Consider the following 13,782-nt stretch of genomic DNA (forward strand, 5'->3'; position numbering starts at 1 on the left):
GCCAGGAAAGGAAAATTCACAGAATTAAGGACAGGGCAGTCTCACTATTCCACTGCACTCAATTCAAGTCTTGCTAAGACAAGTATTTACAGTAACTTCTTCACCTAAGCGCAAAAGGAATTTATTGCTTAGACAAATCCTTATTTAAAATATCTACTGTAATGCAGGCTGATTGAGAGACCATCTAGTTCCAATATGGCAGAGCTCGATACATGTTAGCTCCTCTTTTGAGCAGCACTGTGCAAGTGGGCAGCGTGCTGGTACAGCTAGGGTGCTCGCAGCGTCACCAGTGTTTGCAGCTGCCTCCTAATAAGTGTGCCACAGTCGCTGCAGTATGGGTATGACTTTAATGTATGACTTAATTCTTCAGCATGTTGCCTAACTGAGCGTGCCACACAAGAATCTTGGCTGAACGCAAAAAAAACAAAAAAAACCAAAAAAAAAACAACACAGACCAAAATGAGCATCTCACGTATTCCATGTTTGCATCAAGTTACAGTTTAGGAACAATTAGCGTTGTTCCCTACAGCAATGAAAATTTAACTCACCTCACACTGCAAGACAGGTGGGACATCCTGGGGTGAGTCTGAAAACCAAAATTTACACATCCCCAGATGCAGCCTCCAGGAGTATAATTAAAAAAATTGTGGAAGTAACAAACAAGGGCTACCCGCCACAGCGAGCTATTTTTAAAGCACGGATTTTAGCACCGAAGCCTGTTCAATACTCTGACTCATACTCACTACAGAGGTGGAAAAGCTCTGTGCCATCTTAGTAATTTAATTGTCATCAATGCTTGCAGCCCTCCAGGGAACACAACTTCTTCTTTCCTTTTTTTAAACCTGTTTTTGCAATTGCCATTTAAAAATGGAAAACCTGGCTGAGCAGCTTTACCAAGCGTTGGCATTTTGCCCCAACGACTGGGCACTGATCACCAGCAATGATTTTCTCCTTTGTGATCTGCTGGTAATCTTTATAATGCCGATGGTAGAAAAGAACCCAATTTTGATTACTGGTACTAACGCTGGCAGTTTTGGAGAGTAGCAGAGTAACCCACTACATTTACATCCTGTGTTAGCACACAGGCAGATGAATGCATGTGGTGCCACTAACACGGATCATTCTGCTTTCTTACTCACGCTGAAGTGAGTTTTGCTGTCTTTTTGATGAAAAGATGGTATAGCTGGTGTTACAAAGAAGTCCAAAATAACTTTTATTAAGAAACCAGGAAGGCACAACTGTGTTTGCTTTCAGTGGACAACCTGAATTAGCAGGAAATTTAATTCTTCCTTTGGCTACTGTGAACAGAATCTGAGTTTGCAGAGATTTTTTGTAACGACTTGAAGTTTCTCAACTGCTGGATTCAGCAACAGTTGCCTTCTCTTCCAGAGCAGGACTAAATAGACTCAGCATACACTAAAGACAGTCACATCTTTAAGCAGATGGAAGTCAACCAGGGCTTTCTGTTCCTGCTTAGTGCTTGTTAAAATATTCAGTTAACACATCTATGAGCTCCTGCTTCTTTCCCCCACTCCTCAGCCCATAAAACCTGCAGGCGTCCTTCAGAGCAGGTACAGTGAGCTTGCCTAGAGTGCCAGCCTGCACATAACTCCTCAGCGAATCTTCCGAGACTTCTATCTTGGGCTTCTTGTCAGCTTGATCATCATAGGCTAGAAAGACAAATTTTATACCACCAAGATTAAAAAAGAAAATTAAATAGAAAGACATCAGCATTTTTTAGACACACCACAGTTAGCAGCCATTAGCATGACACTTCAGTGGCTATCTACACACTCATTCTACATTTCTTTCTAAAGGTGCCACTCACTACATAAACGATGCAGCATTTCATTGATAGGAGCTCAAACTCAAGAACAAAACTTTGTGTTCACACAGGGAATTCAGCTGGCACTCCTTCTTTATGCAGAGTTTCACAGGTTCCCAAACTATGTATTTACTTGAGCATTACTTAGACACCTAGTCCTAAAGACGCCCCCGTCTTGGGCTTGCAAAACTCTTCCATGAGTAAAAGTCTGTTTCCTCACCCAAAACACAGACTAAAAGCATTAACAATTTTACTTCTCTGTTGTAAAACTCAAAGTTATAAAAAAAATATGGATATATTATAACAATTTACCCACATTCCTTCTTACACCACTCGGTTTTCACTATGCAGTTTCTCATTACAGCAGCTATCTAGCTGGATACCAAAATATCCTGTGCTAAGAATCACTGAAAACACAGAAGCCTCAATTAAAGAAAAGAAAACAGACACCATGCTGTGTGTCTGCACTGTCATTACTTGCCTTGTTTCCGCTTTGCAGCCTTCCCATCAGGGTTGTAGTCAGGAGGATAGACCAGCTGCTTGAACTCCTCCACCAGGTTGCCCAGCCTGCGGCTCATCTCTTCAGACTTTGGCACTAGGAAAAGAAAAAGATTTGCCCTTTTAAAAACAGAGCAAATACAGGAGTCTAAACAAGCACAACACAAGACACCATCTTGCTTCTGTAAAAACTAGCATGGAAACATCTTGCAAGCATGCAAAGAGCTATGTTATGAAAATCACAAGTGGGAAATTCACAGCTCTTGCTAATATCAAAGATTTGTATTATACATGTGCAGTAGTGTCAGACATATCCCTGAACAGTAAATATAGACACAGAACAAAGTTTACATGTTAGAAGTGATACGGATCTCCTAGCTGGTGCCACCTTTACCTAGGTCTAACCTTGGACAATTACAGCAGTTTACTACCTAAGGTTACAAGCAGTTGGTTGCAGAACAGGTTGTTTCTGTCATATATTTGTACAGTACCTAGCACAGGGACCTAGATTATTTGCTAGGTACCACTTCAGAAGAAACAAATAGCTGCTCTAACACTATTAATAGCGTACAACATAATTTAAAACAACAAAAGAAACAAACAAAAAAAACATCCCCTTCAAAAGTAGGTTTCTACCCTTTGAGATATTCTTATATATAAATCGTCACAGCCACAAGGTGGCATCACTGCCTCCTAGCAGAATAATTTGGTAAGAAATGCTGCCAATTTATCAGGCCAAGATACTAATTAGATTCTTGAAGACAGAAAGAATTTTTAAAGAAGAATTCTTGAAGACACGTCCAAAACTCTACATCTTGGAACAGCACATGACTAAAACATTCTTCTAGAAGACTTTTGGTTTTGTAGCACCAGATCTCTGACTTCAAAGAGACGACATCAAGAGCCCTTTATCCGACTGCCCATCACATCGAGCAGTAATTCTCACTTGTCAAATCCTCAGCTTGCTCTGGTTCCACCATATCCAACGCCAAAGCCTCCAGATTCCTGAAGTGCTGCTGCAAAACCGGGTTCTCAAAGCTGTCGGTCCTGTCAAGAATCCCCCAAAATTTCAGTTCATGCTGCTGAGAAGCCAGATAAGACATGTAAGATCTCCAACCAACCTATTTCAAAGTAAAACCTCCCTCCTTCCTGCACATCAATCCATCTCACTGGAAAAACTGTTCTTCCTCTTCAATTTATCTGCTGAATGACCATCCCTGTCACGTATCCACAATGTTAAAAGCTGTGTGAGAGGAACAGGCACAAGCATCTTGCATTGACTCCACCTATGCTACTTTCTACAAATAAAAAATTGTCCCCTAAGAGCACTTTATGAATTTTGTCCTAGCTATGATGAAAACGGCCTATTCTCTGACATACTCTCACCCAGATCTGATTTGTGATAGATTGGCACAACCAGAACAAAATGTGGAACCTCTGCAACCAATTACAACAGCCCAGAGAACCAGAGCAATACTATAAAGAATTCCCAAACATACTACATGCAGCACATAATGCCTGGGCATTTCAGAACGATTAAGAATAAAGTTTGTACAAGGCTTTTGCAAAGGGAAGCAATTTGTTTAGGCAAGTCATCATCTCACTTTTTTTGATGTACACAAGCAAACATTTTACGTTTGGGAAGCAAGGTGCTCCCCAACCCCAAGGTAGAGTGTGGAATGTTTTACAGCCAATGTATTTGTAACTACGTCTTTCTAAACTATTTGTAACTACGTCTTTCTAAAACATTTACTGTAGACCTGTTAAAGAATGCCAGAAAGCGCTGGAACAGGCTGCCCAGAGAGGTTGTGGAGTATCCTTCTCTGGAGATACTCAAAACCCGCCTGGATGCCATCCTGCGCAATGTGCTCTAGGTGATGCTGCTAAGCAGGGGGGGGGTTGGAGTCGATGATCTTCAGAGGTCCCTTTTAACCTTGGCGATTCTATGATTTAATTAGTAGGTGTGAAGAAACATCCCAATTATATCTATTTAGTGAACACATGCACCAAAATCTCATCGTGTGGAAACTGCAGCTGAAAAATACGTACAACAGAGCAAGCGATAGCGTTGTGCATTCTTCCCTATGTGCACCCCACACACTATTTATCTGCACGTACCTGTATTTGAACCGGAGTTTTTGAATGATTTCCTTCATTTTGTTCACCTGTTCTTGACTGGCTGGCACCTTTTCTGTATAATCAACATTCCTCTTATCATCTGCATACGGTAGGAAAATGACGTGGAAACCTACACAGAACAAGGACAGTGAGAGAACAATTACGCAGAACAACGTCCTCAAAAACATGCTTTATAGGAAAGACCAAGGTAGTAAACAGGTAGCTCTGATGACTCCCCAGACTTGCTAGCTATTTTGTTTTAAGTAGCAGCAATTCTTCGTACCTAATATGACAATAAATCCCAATCTCAATGTCAATACCTATCACCACTATTGGCTTTTTGAGAAAGAATGTCACTAAATGGATAGCTAAAAGCTGAAAAACTCGTGACCTGGTTTTTTAAGTGGAAGATCACAGTAACTTGTTCACCTTCCCCATCTTTCACTAAATATGAGCTTGAAAAAGGCTTGCTTGCAAATTTGGTTAATGACTAGATGTTATTTCTGAAACGCTTTACATTGTACAAAAGCAATGTTATTCCCCTACTTTACATTCTGCCAGTAGAGGATTTTCCAGCTAAAGAAGGGAGAAAATGCAAAAGAGCAAGAATCTGCCTGCGGTCCCTAATCATTCCCCACTCAGCTGATAAGGTGCAAGGTTCTATATGTGAAATATATTAACATTTTACAACATAACCAAGGATACAATAAAATTCAGGGAAAGACATGTTCATCTAGCTAACAAACAGACAAAAGGGCTTTTATCTTTTAGCTCAGTTACTTAAATCTGCTAAAAAGGGGTAGGAGGCAGGGAAAATACTGTAGCCATGTTACACCCGAGCAAGCAGAGGTGCGACTTAAGCTTTAAAATCAGATGCACCATCAGATGCTTACAATGACAAAACTGAAGAAAAATGATGTCAGAATATTTTCACACAACGCAGGAAGCTATTGTACTGAGCCCATCCCACAGAGTAGGGAAAGAAAGCATCTCTTCCCGTACCTGGAGGAGATATCTGCACTTTCTGTTCATCCAGCTCTTCCTCCTGGGGAAGCAGGGCCACAAAGCGAGGGGGAGTGTTCTGGCGGATGGTGTACCTGCACAGCGCCATCACCTCTCTCTCCAAGCACTTTATCAATAAGGCATTAAACAGAGTTGTACTCCCTGGAAAGCAAAGACTGCATAGGTCAGATTGACAGATTTGCTCCTTTGTTCAGGAACGTAACCCTAGATATTACAGATTGATCATCTGTGACTTCTTTAAAACGCCTGCAGTATTTCCAGAGGTAAAAAGCAACTTTTGGAAAGGAGAAACCTCTAAAATGACCTTCATATTGTCCCTCATGAGCAGAGCTGAGAGAGTTCTGAGCAAAGAACTGAAAACACTAACACCCGAGAAATGAAGTAAGGTTGAAAACTGGAAGATGTCTACAAAGCCTACCTCTGGTCGGGTGGGATATAGGAATAGCAGCACATCATAGGACGTTTTGCAGAAGTAACAAATTAAGAATTCACACTGCAATATTCCCCCTCGAGACCTAACCAGGTATGTTTGCTTTGTATTTCACCAGATAAGAGTGGTTACAAAAAAACTGGCATACAAGTAACGTGTTTCATTCGGGAAACTGCTAAGCTGAAGAAGCCATGCTAAGGGTTCTTCCTCAGTCTGACAGTGCAAGGTTGTAACTCAGCCCTCATTACCCGTTGGCAGATGGAGGAGCTGGACCTTTTCCTTTACAAATGCAGCTTGGGATGGATTAATTTTGCATTTCTAGATGAATTAACTTCCAAAGATAGATAAAAAAAAAAGGAGAAAACACAATCTTAAGCATCCTCTCCTTCTCTCTTCCCAAGCCAATAATGTGTTAATTCAACCACACTTCCCAAGTCTTGTGCTTACACTCGTAGCTGATATGGACTTGAAAACTGCAGTTATCTTCACTTTTTTTTTTTTTTTTTTTTTTTTTTTTTACCACATTTGCCTTCTTGTCATGTCCTAGAATCCTTCACTTCCATGAATGATAAAACCAAGTATTTTGGGGCTACATGTGCTTAGTATGATCAGCTGCTTTGCATGAATGAAACACAAAGCCCAATCAGCTCTTCTGCTATTGAAGAAGAAAATTAACTGCAACTGAGAGAGGCAGTAACAGTTATTTCTATATGGTTCAACATTAACAATTTAAGTTCGATGAAGATTTCACACTCAGTGATCACCACCCAAACAGGCTATGAATCAGCTGATTACCCTAATGCAAGGTGATGGATCTTCTCTTGCCTTCCTTGCTTACCACTTATTAGGGACTCCTCAGGATAGATGAACTGGGCAGGCTTGATATGGTGGTGCTGTTTTAGCATTGAAAGTGGTTTGAAGCCGATCAGAAACAAGCCTGGAGAACCGAATCGTTTTAGTTCTTCTGTTTCCTCTTTCTCCAGCACAATCTGGCGGTTTCCATACACCTAAATTAGAGAGAGCCACAGAAGAACATGTAGAAATGATGACAGCAGAAGAAAACTTGAAGGAGAGAGGTGAAGAAGAAGATGCAATTGCTGTCTTCCACTACTGAAAAGGGGGTTTTAGACAATACAGAGCAAATTCTCCTTATTAGTGCACACTGAAATGGCATGTCACAGTCTGCAACCATTGTCCCAAGGGAAATTCAGACTGGTCAATAGCAAAACACACTTTCCCAAGCCACTGGTTAAAACCTGGACCAGAAAGGCTGTCACATCTCAGCCCTGCAGTTACTCAGAGCAGGCCCAAACAAGCCCAGAATGACCTGATGCAGTTTCCCAAGTTTTGTTCTGGGATGGACCAGACACTTCCAGAGATCCTCTCGGATCCCTGGCTCTAAACTTGCTTCAGCAGATGCACGTCAGCTACCCCTGGCAGAACCAACGTTTTTGAAGCATCATTCATATTCCACGAAAATTAAAATGCATTGTAGTGCACCTGCATAAGGTAGACATGTAAAGGCTTGATGCTTGGCTTTTTGCTTATCTTCTGTATTTTATTTCAAGACATTTGTGTCCAATATAAATAAAACTAATAATTAAACAACTTCATGAGCTTTTGGAATGGAAGGAAACACAAAGTGCACTTGTGACAATTCCCCTAGCAACTGGCTACCCCACTTTGAAGTAAGGCTGTGCCTGAGCAGAACGTGACAATCATTCCGTCCACATCAGCCAAGCTATCAAGCAGGAAGACAAAGCAAAGCACAAATTAATAAATAGATAGATAAACTAAGCTAATATGCCTTTTTTTTTTTTGCTTTGGAGGAGAGTTCTAAAAACCCTCTGTGATCCACACTCATATGTTTAATGAAGTAGTCAAAATAAGTTCCTAATGAATCAAATGCTATCACCAGCAGTGACAGCACAAGGCCACGCAAGGTCAGATGCTGCCAACCCAGCTCTGCCTTACAGAAGGAAATGAGCTGTGTTCCTGGGCGCACTGCTAGCAGCAGCTATGCTCTCCCTCGAGAGTCATGCCAGAGAAACAGCCCACTCTCTCTCTGCATAACTTACAAAGTGACCGCACCATCCCCAGGGGCATACAGATGTAAATATTTCTGCATCTCATCTTGAAAGTGAAATACAAAAAAAAGCAGCAGAGGCTTAACATTTTCCCCCACCTCTCCATCCAGCAATCACAGTGACAGGAAGAAGCAGACACGTAATACATTACCTGAGCCCTTTTTGTATCGCTAGGCAGAAGCAAGCTGCCTGTTTTTCCATTAAACACCCTCGTTTTTGTTTTAACGGGTTCGTTAGTTTCCCGATACAGCTTCACTGGATATGGCTTGTAAGCTTTTTGAATAAGATTGTAAACACCAACAGAAAGAGACAGATCTTTGTTCAAATAGAGATTTAACCTGTGTAGAAAAGCAGATACAGGCTTGAGACTTCTGAACCATCATTTCTGAAAACAAACAAACAAACACACACCAGTAATTTCCCAGATAATTTTCCCTGACCTCCTCTCCCCACCCTAAATCACACGTGTAACTGGAAGCATATTATTACTTTCTCCCTAATTTCACTTGTGTAAAAACATTCTTGCAACGCTGTCACTTCTGGTCATAAAAATTATTTAAACACAGTTCAACTACCAAATTTCTTCCACCTTTTATCACTCGGAAGGGCAGCTACCCTCAGGTAGAGCACAGGACAAGTTCATGGTTGGGCAAATTCACTTGCGCTTAATGCAATATGACCTCTGAATTCACACAACCGTTCAAGCAGAAAGCAAGACTCCCCCAAAGAAATCCATCAAGACAACCAATACCATGATTTAAAATATATATAAAGCTAAGAGAAAAACGCAGAAGGAAAAGTTTAAAATTGAAGGTAATCTTAAAGTTCTGAGCGCAGGACAGTGAATTACTGTGAACATTACTTGCTCTCCTCTCAAAAATATCATTGGTACAGGATTCTTCCTTTTTGGGTATTAGAAAACTTGAGTCTCATTCCCAGAAAAGAAAAACAAAGTTGCACGCAGGAGCAAGAATGCTGGTAACAACAGCTCAAGTGGGGATTTTTTTTAATATATTTTAAAAAAACATGAGGCTGTAGAGTTCATTCACTTACTGTGCACCCACCCCACATCATTCTGCCATGAATTCACTCAATAAAATCAACTGTTATGAAGGAGGTGGTTCCAAAAATACTTCCCATCTACTTTGTCACGTTCCCTTTAATCTCTCTGTAAGTACCTCTAACCTTTCAGTAGATCAGGAATATCAAGGCTGTGTGAATCCGTACCAAGTGCCTAGACACACTGGCCACACGTAACTAATTACTGACCAAAATACCTATCAGTCACATTGAGATTAAATTTTTCTAAGTTAACACTGGTAAGCAAAGCCTCATTTCTATCAAATTGCACTATAAACTGAACATTTTAGACCACAAGTTGACGATTTTTGGGTAGATATCTTACTTAGGCAATGATGTCATTTTTTCAGCATGATACTTTCTGGCCAACCTGAACACAGGAGACATCACTTGATGGAAAAGAGGAGGCCTAGATTCACTCTTCACTCTTATCCACCAAGGACAAATACCCTTGGAAGCCAAGGAAGAAACACCAATCTCAGGCTTAGGAATTAAGATTGAGGAATCAAAGTAGCGATGCTTTTAGAGACCAATCTTTCCAGAAGAGGTAGGTGAGATGCAGTCTGAAAATAAAATCCAGTTGCTTCCACTGAATGACACACCGTAACAAGACACACACCTGACTAAAGCCCTTTTCCTTGTCTCTTTTGCTCGTACTTTCTTCATGAGATCTTCCAATTTCCCTGACTCGTCAGGCTGGATCCCAAGGTCCTCATCGTCTGCTACGTTTATAATGTCCCTGTAGAACAAAGAGATATCGAACCCTCCTGGCTTCTTCAAGTGCAGCAAGTCCAGGATAATACCTAGAAGGAAAGTAAAAGACAGGAGGATCACTGAAACTGCTTTGCTCTTACACTGGCCTGTTCCACAACTCTCAGATTTCTCTGTCATTGACAGAGAAAGATCCAAATTCCCCCCATCTGCACCAGATGTGCAAGTTGCTAGAGAAAAAGGCAAAACACCTTCTTCATCTTCAGTCAAAGCAATGTCGCACGCAAAAGGTTCCTTCCTTAATTGAGAATTGCATCAACATGGTGCATGGAACAGCTCTGCTAAGCTCCTTTAAAACCTAATCTTCCTTCAGGCATAGAGGGAAGCAATCCGTTCAGAAATTCCCCCTTCCCAGTTATAAGAGCTGATGGATTAAGGTTGCCTCAGAGCTTCTAGATCTAGCACGTATGCTGAACTCAAAAAACAATGCTTATCTGAGCTGCATAGTTGAACTAACGAAGCACCTGCTCTCCAGTCTCTGAGCCCAGGTTGCTGATCTTCTGCTAATTGAGAATGCAATCATTAATCTTCCTTTTGTGTTGGCTTAGTGCTATTTCTCCCTTGCTAGTGTTATTGTTCCCTTCCTGGAAAAAGGGGCAGAACAATGAAGTAAAATAGTTTGATTTCCACTGCCCTTTCTAATTCTGATTTATGGTATGAGGGTAGATATAGACCCTAGAAATAAGTGTTTGTTGTCGGATACCAGGTTGGATAATGGATTTTCTAATTTAGATTGGATATCAAACTTTCTAATTTAGAAAGCACCAGAAAGATTCCTTTTTCCATCAGGAACCTGCAATGCATTTAACATCTGCTGCAAGGAGTCATCACATCACTTTTATCGCCTCAAATTCCAGGCCTGCGCTGAAGGGGAGCACACTGACCCGTGTCTCTCAGATCACCAGCTCTGGTCCTGGCCAGCTTGGCTTTGGCACTGTCGTTGGCGTGAGGGTTATCCTCATTGGTGAAAAGCATGATCCGTTTGTGGCTCAGCCGGACTCGGACATCGCTGAACAGATTGGAGCAGGCCCAGAGCGCTTCGCCCAGTGAGTAGTCAGCGTTGTGGCCGAAGGTCTTGCGGAAAAGCGCCTGTCCTTCTTCTCCCCTGTACTGGTCCAGCTCTAGGACACGCTTCGCCCCTAAGGGAAATAAGTGTTTGCATGTATTAGAAATACTGAAACAAGTACCACAAACTCTTCCAAATAAGCGCTGACGGTTCCCTGCAGCTGACACGTGAGTAACGCCCCCAACAGCTCTGTAGTGATGCCCTTCCAACCCCTACCTGAGAAAACTGTTTGAGATGGCCCAACTTTTTCAATAATGTAAGCTGGTTATCAGCTGAAAGAACCCGCAAGAGGAGGCGAAGTGCCCTGGCACCAACGTGGGGCACCTTCTGTTGGGGGAAACATGCAGTGATTAAAGCATCACACACCCTGAACTGAAAGGACAAGTTCTCAGCAGAAAATGCACCAATTGTACCCACTTCAGAGGAACGGCAGACTTCAATGCCACCAGCGAACGGAGAAGAGACTGAAATGCATCCTGTCTCCACAGCACTTTGGGAAGGTTGAGAACTCCTCCTGCTGCTTTGCCCCACATGCCCGATAGCATCAGCCTAGAGGTGAGATTCAGCCCGCAGATCACCACATGGAGCAGAGCACCAGTCCAGTCAGGTACTTTCGGCCTTTTTAAAGACCTGGGGATTACTCCGGCCCAAGTATGACTCCTTTCTCCAGCCATCTAAAAGAAGTTCCTCTGTCTTCTCCCACAACTCTACAAAGGGAGACAAGCTTCCATTTTCTACCTACTGCATTCTGCAGAGCTTCTTCCTTTGTCCTTCACTCAAATTCCATAGCACTCTTGAAATCTCATCTGAAAACATCCTTTTTTTTCCCCCCATTTTCATCCTCAGCTTTCATTTAATTGATACCATAAGTTTTCATAACAACTACATAATAACTAATAATAGCATGTCTTTTCCATGTGGCTCTCCAGTGGCAGTAAATGTACGGTTTTCTCCCTTTTTAGCAACATCCACCTTTCATCCGCACTCTTTATCGGCATGATGAAGCTACTGCCCCTAACGAAGGCAAAAAGGGCAAGCAGGGAAGGAGGAGGAAAAAGGATGAGCTTGAATTGTAAGGCACTTTCTTCCAAAGAAAGGAGAAGAACCTTGGGCAGTCCTGTCAGGTCCCACTTGCAATTAATTCTGAAAGTAGGACAAGGCACAGTTCTTACAGGAAAACCCATGCGTTATTAAAGCATGACAGCAAAAGCACTAAACTGCACCTCCCAGTTAAGAAAATGAAATGAAACCTCCCCGGAGATAATGACAGTTATTAAAAGCTAGTAGACAGAGTTCCCCTACAACACTCTCAGCTGTCTGATAACCTGTAGCCCCAAGCATGCATTCATCGCACTGCTTCTAGGTTTTCCAATTCAACAACTGGCACTCTTGTTAACAAGTGCATGCAAGGTAATCCGAACAAAACGGAAGCGCTAAAATTGAGAACTGCAAAACCTCCTACGAAAATTAGAGACAACACACCCTAAGCAGGTAACAAATCGGACAACCTGTTCTAGCTGACCCTATCTGAGCAGACAGGCTGTGCAAGATTACCTCCAGAAGTCCCTTCCAACCTCAGCCATTCTGTGATATTCTCCACCAGCTGTAACTTGCAGCTCCTTATAATGTCCACATATTATTCTGAAGTGTGGCCAGCACATGATGGGCTCTCAAGAGTTCTTTTGAGATCCTCTTAGCTTTAACAGATGCAAGCAAATGACCACAGTAAAATAGAAAAAAAAAAAAAAGACACTGAAAGGAGATCTGAACAAACTATAACAGAAAAGGCTAAGCTCCCATTAAGTTTCTAAGCTTCCACTAAATTTCTAAATCCACCCTCCCAAAACGCATCTCACTACCAAGAACCTTTCTGTTCACCTGTCAGCTCTGTGTTCAGAGAGGCCAGTTACTGACAGTACTACACAAATTTATTTTTTTTAATCTCTGCCCTCTACATGAACGTTCCTATCTCTCCGTTGCCTTTACCTGGATTGTCCAGATCCTGAAGCACGTAGACGTGCTTGAAGTCGGCGGAGTTCTTGTTCGTCTGGGTGCCGTAGAACACAACGCTCAGCAGGTCCCTGTCGCTGCTAATAATTTTGCTGGTGTACACGTTCCGGATGCACTGGAAAGAACGCACAGGGGTCAAAACGTGAACATTTGTTGCAGTATTGGTGGAAACGCTTTTTGTCTTTGGTGGTTAGCAGTTCCTATGAGTTGTGGAGGACAGAAGAACCATAAGGAATGCTTTAAGCTACGTTTTGCCAGGAGAAAGAGTTCAAGGCGTTGCTTTTCGGGATGTTTTGTGTTTTTTGAGGGGAAAACGTTATTATTTTTCATTACCGTTCTCTTTTAACAGGGATATGAAGGAAATACATCTTTTTTTATGCCAATATCACTCGGAGCCCTCCAAGCGCGGGGCAGCCGCCCGGCCTCACCTGCATGGTCATGTCGAAGGGCGTCGCGGCCTCCTGGTCGTGGCAGGGCTGGAACATGGCCCGGGAGGCATCGACCAGGAAGATGAGGCTGTCCCGGCCCGAGAACCCGGAGCCCCCTGCGGGAAAAGGGGAGGGAAACGCGTGGCAGAAGGGCTCCCCGCCGCCCCCCCGGGGGCAGAGCGCGGCCCCGGCCGGCGGGGAGCCTCACCGGGCGGCTCCGGGCCCTCCTCATGGCCGTCGCCTTCCTCCCGCTCCTCGTCGTCGTCGTCGCCGTGCGGCTGTGCGCGGTAGTAGGCCCCCCACTGCGACATGGCGGCCGCGCCCTGAGGAGGGGGCAAGATGGAGGCGGCGCCCGCTCCGCCGGCCCCAGCTGCCACTCACCGCGCCTCCGCCCAATGAGGAGAGAGGATGCCCCTCTACGCCCCGCCCACCCGCCCGCCGGCCGC

At 43.1% G+C, this 13,782-nt stretch overlaps 1 protein-coding gene across 1 annotated transcript; it reads right to left on the reverse strand.

Annotated features, from left to right (window-relative positions):
• Positions 1 to 1,189: 1,189 nt before the first annotated feature.
• On the reverse strand, positions 1,190 to 13,703 carry XRCC6 (X-ray repair cross complementing 6). Its single transcript, XM_084523562.1, has 12 exons — positions 13,545 to 13,703; positions 13,337 to 13,452; positions 12,885 to 13,023; positions 10,717 to 10,971; positions 9,681 to 9,864; positions 8,133 to 8,319; positions 6,733 to 6,901; positions 5,444 to 5,605; positions 4,442 to 4,571; positions 3,270 to 3,370; positions 2,307 to 2,420; positions 1,190 to 1,670 (listed from the first exon to the last, which is right to left on the reverse strand). Exons 1-12 carry the CDS (start codon positions 13,645 to 13,647, stop codon positions 1,474 to 1,476), a joined length of 1,857 nt encoding a protein of 618 aa, XP_084379688.1. The 5' UTR covers positions 13,648 to 13,703; the 3' UTR covers positions 1,190 to 1,473.
• Positions 13,704 to 13,782: the final 79 nt, after the last annotated feature.

The sequence above is a fragment of the Aythya ferina genome (assembly GCF_964211825.1).
Source record: "Aythya ferina genome assembly, chromosome: 1".
In the NCBI taxonomy this organism is placed as follows: domain Eukaryota; kingdom Metazoa; phylum Chordata; class Aves; order Anseriformes; family Anatidae; genus Aythya; species Aythya ferina.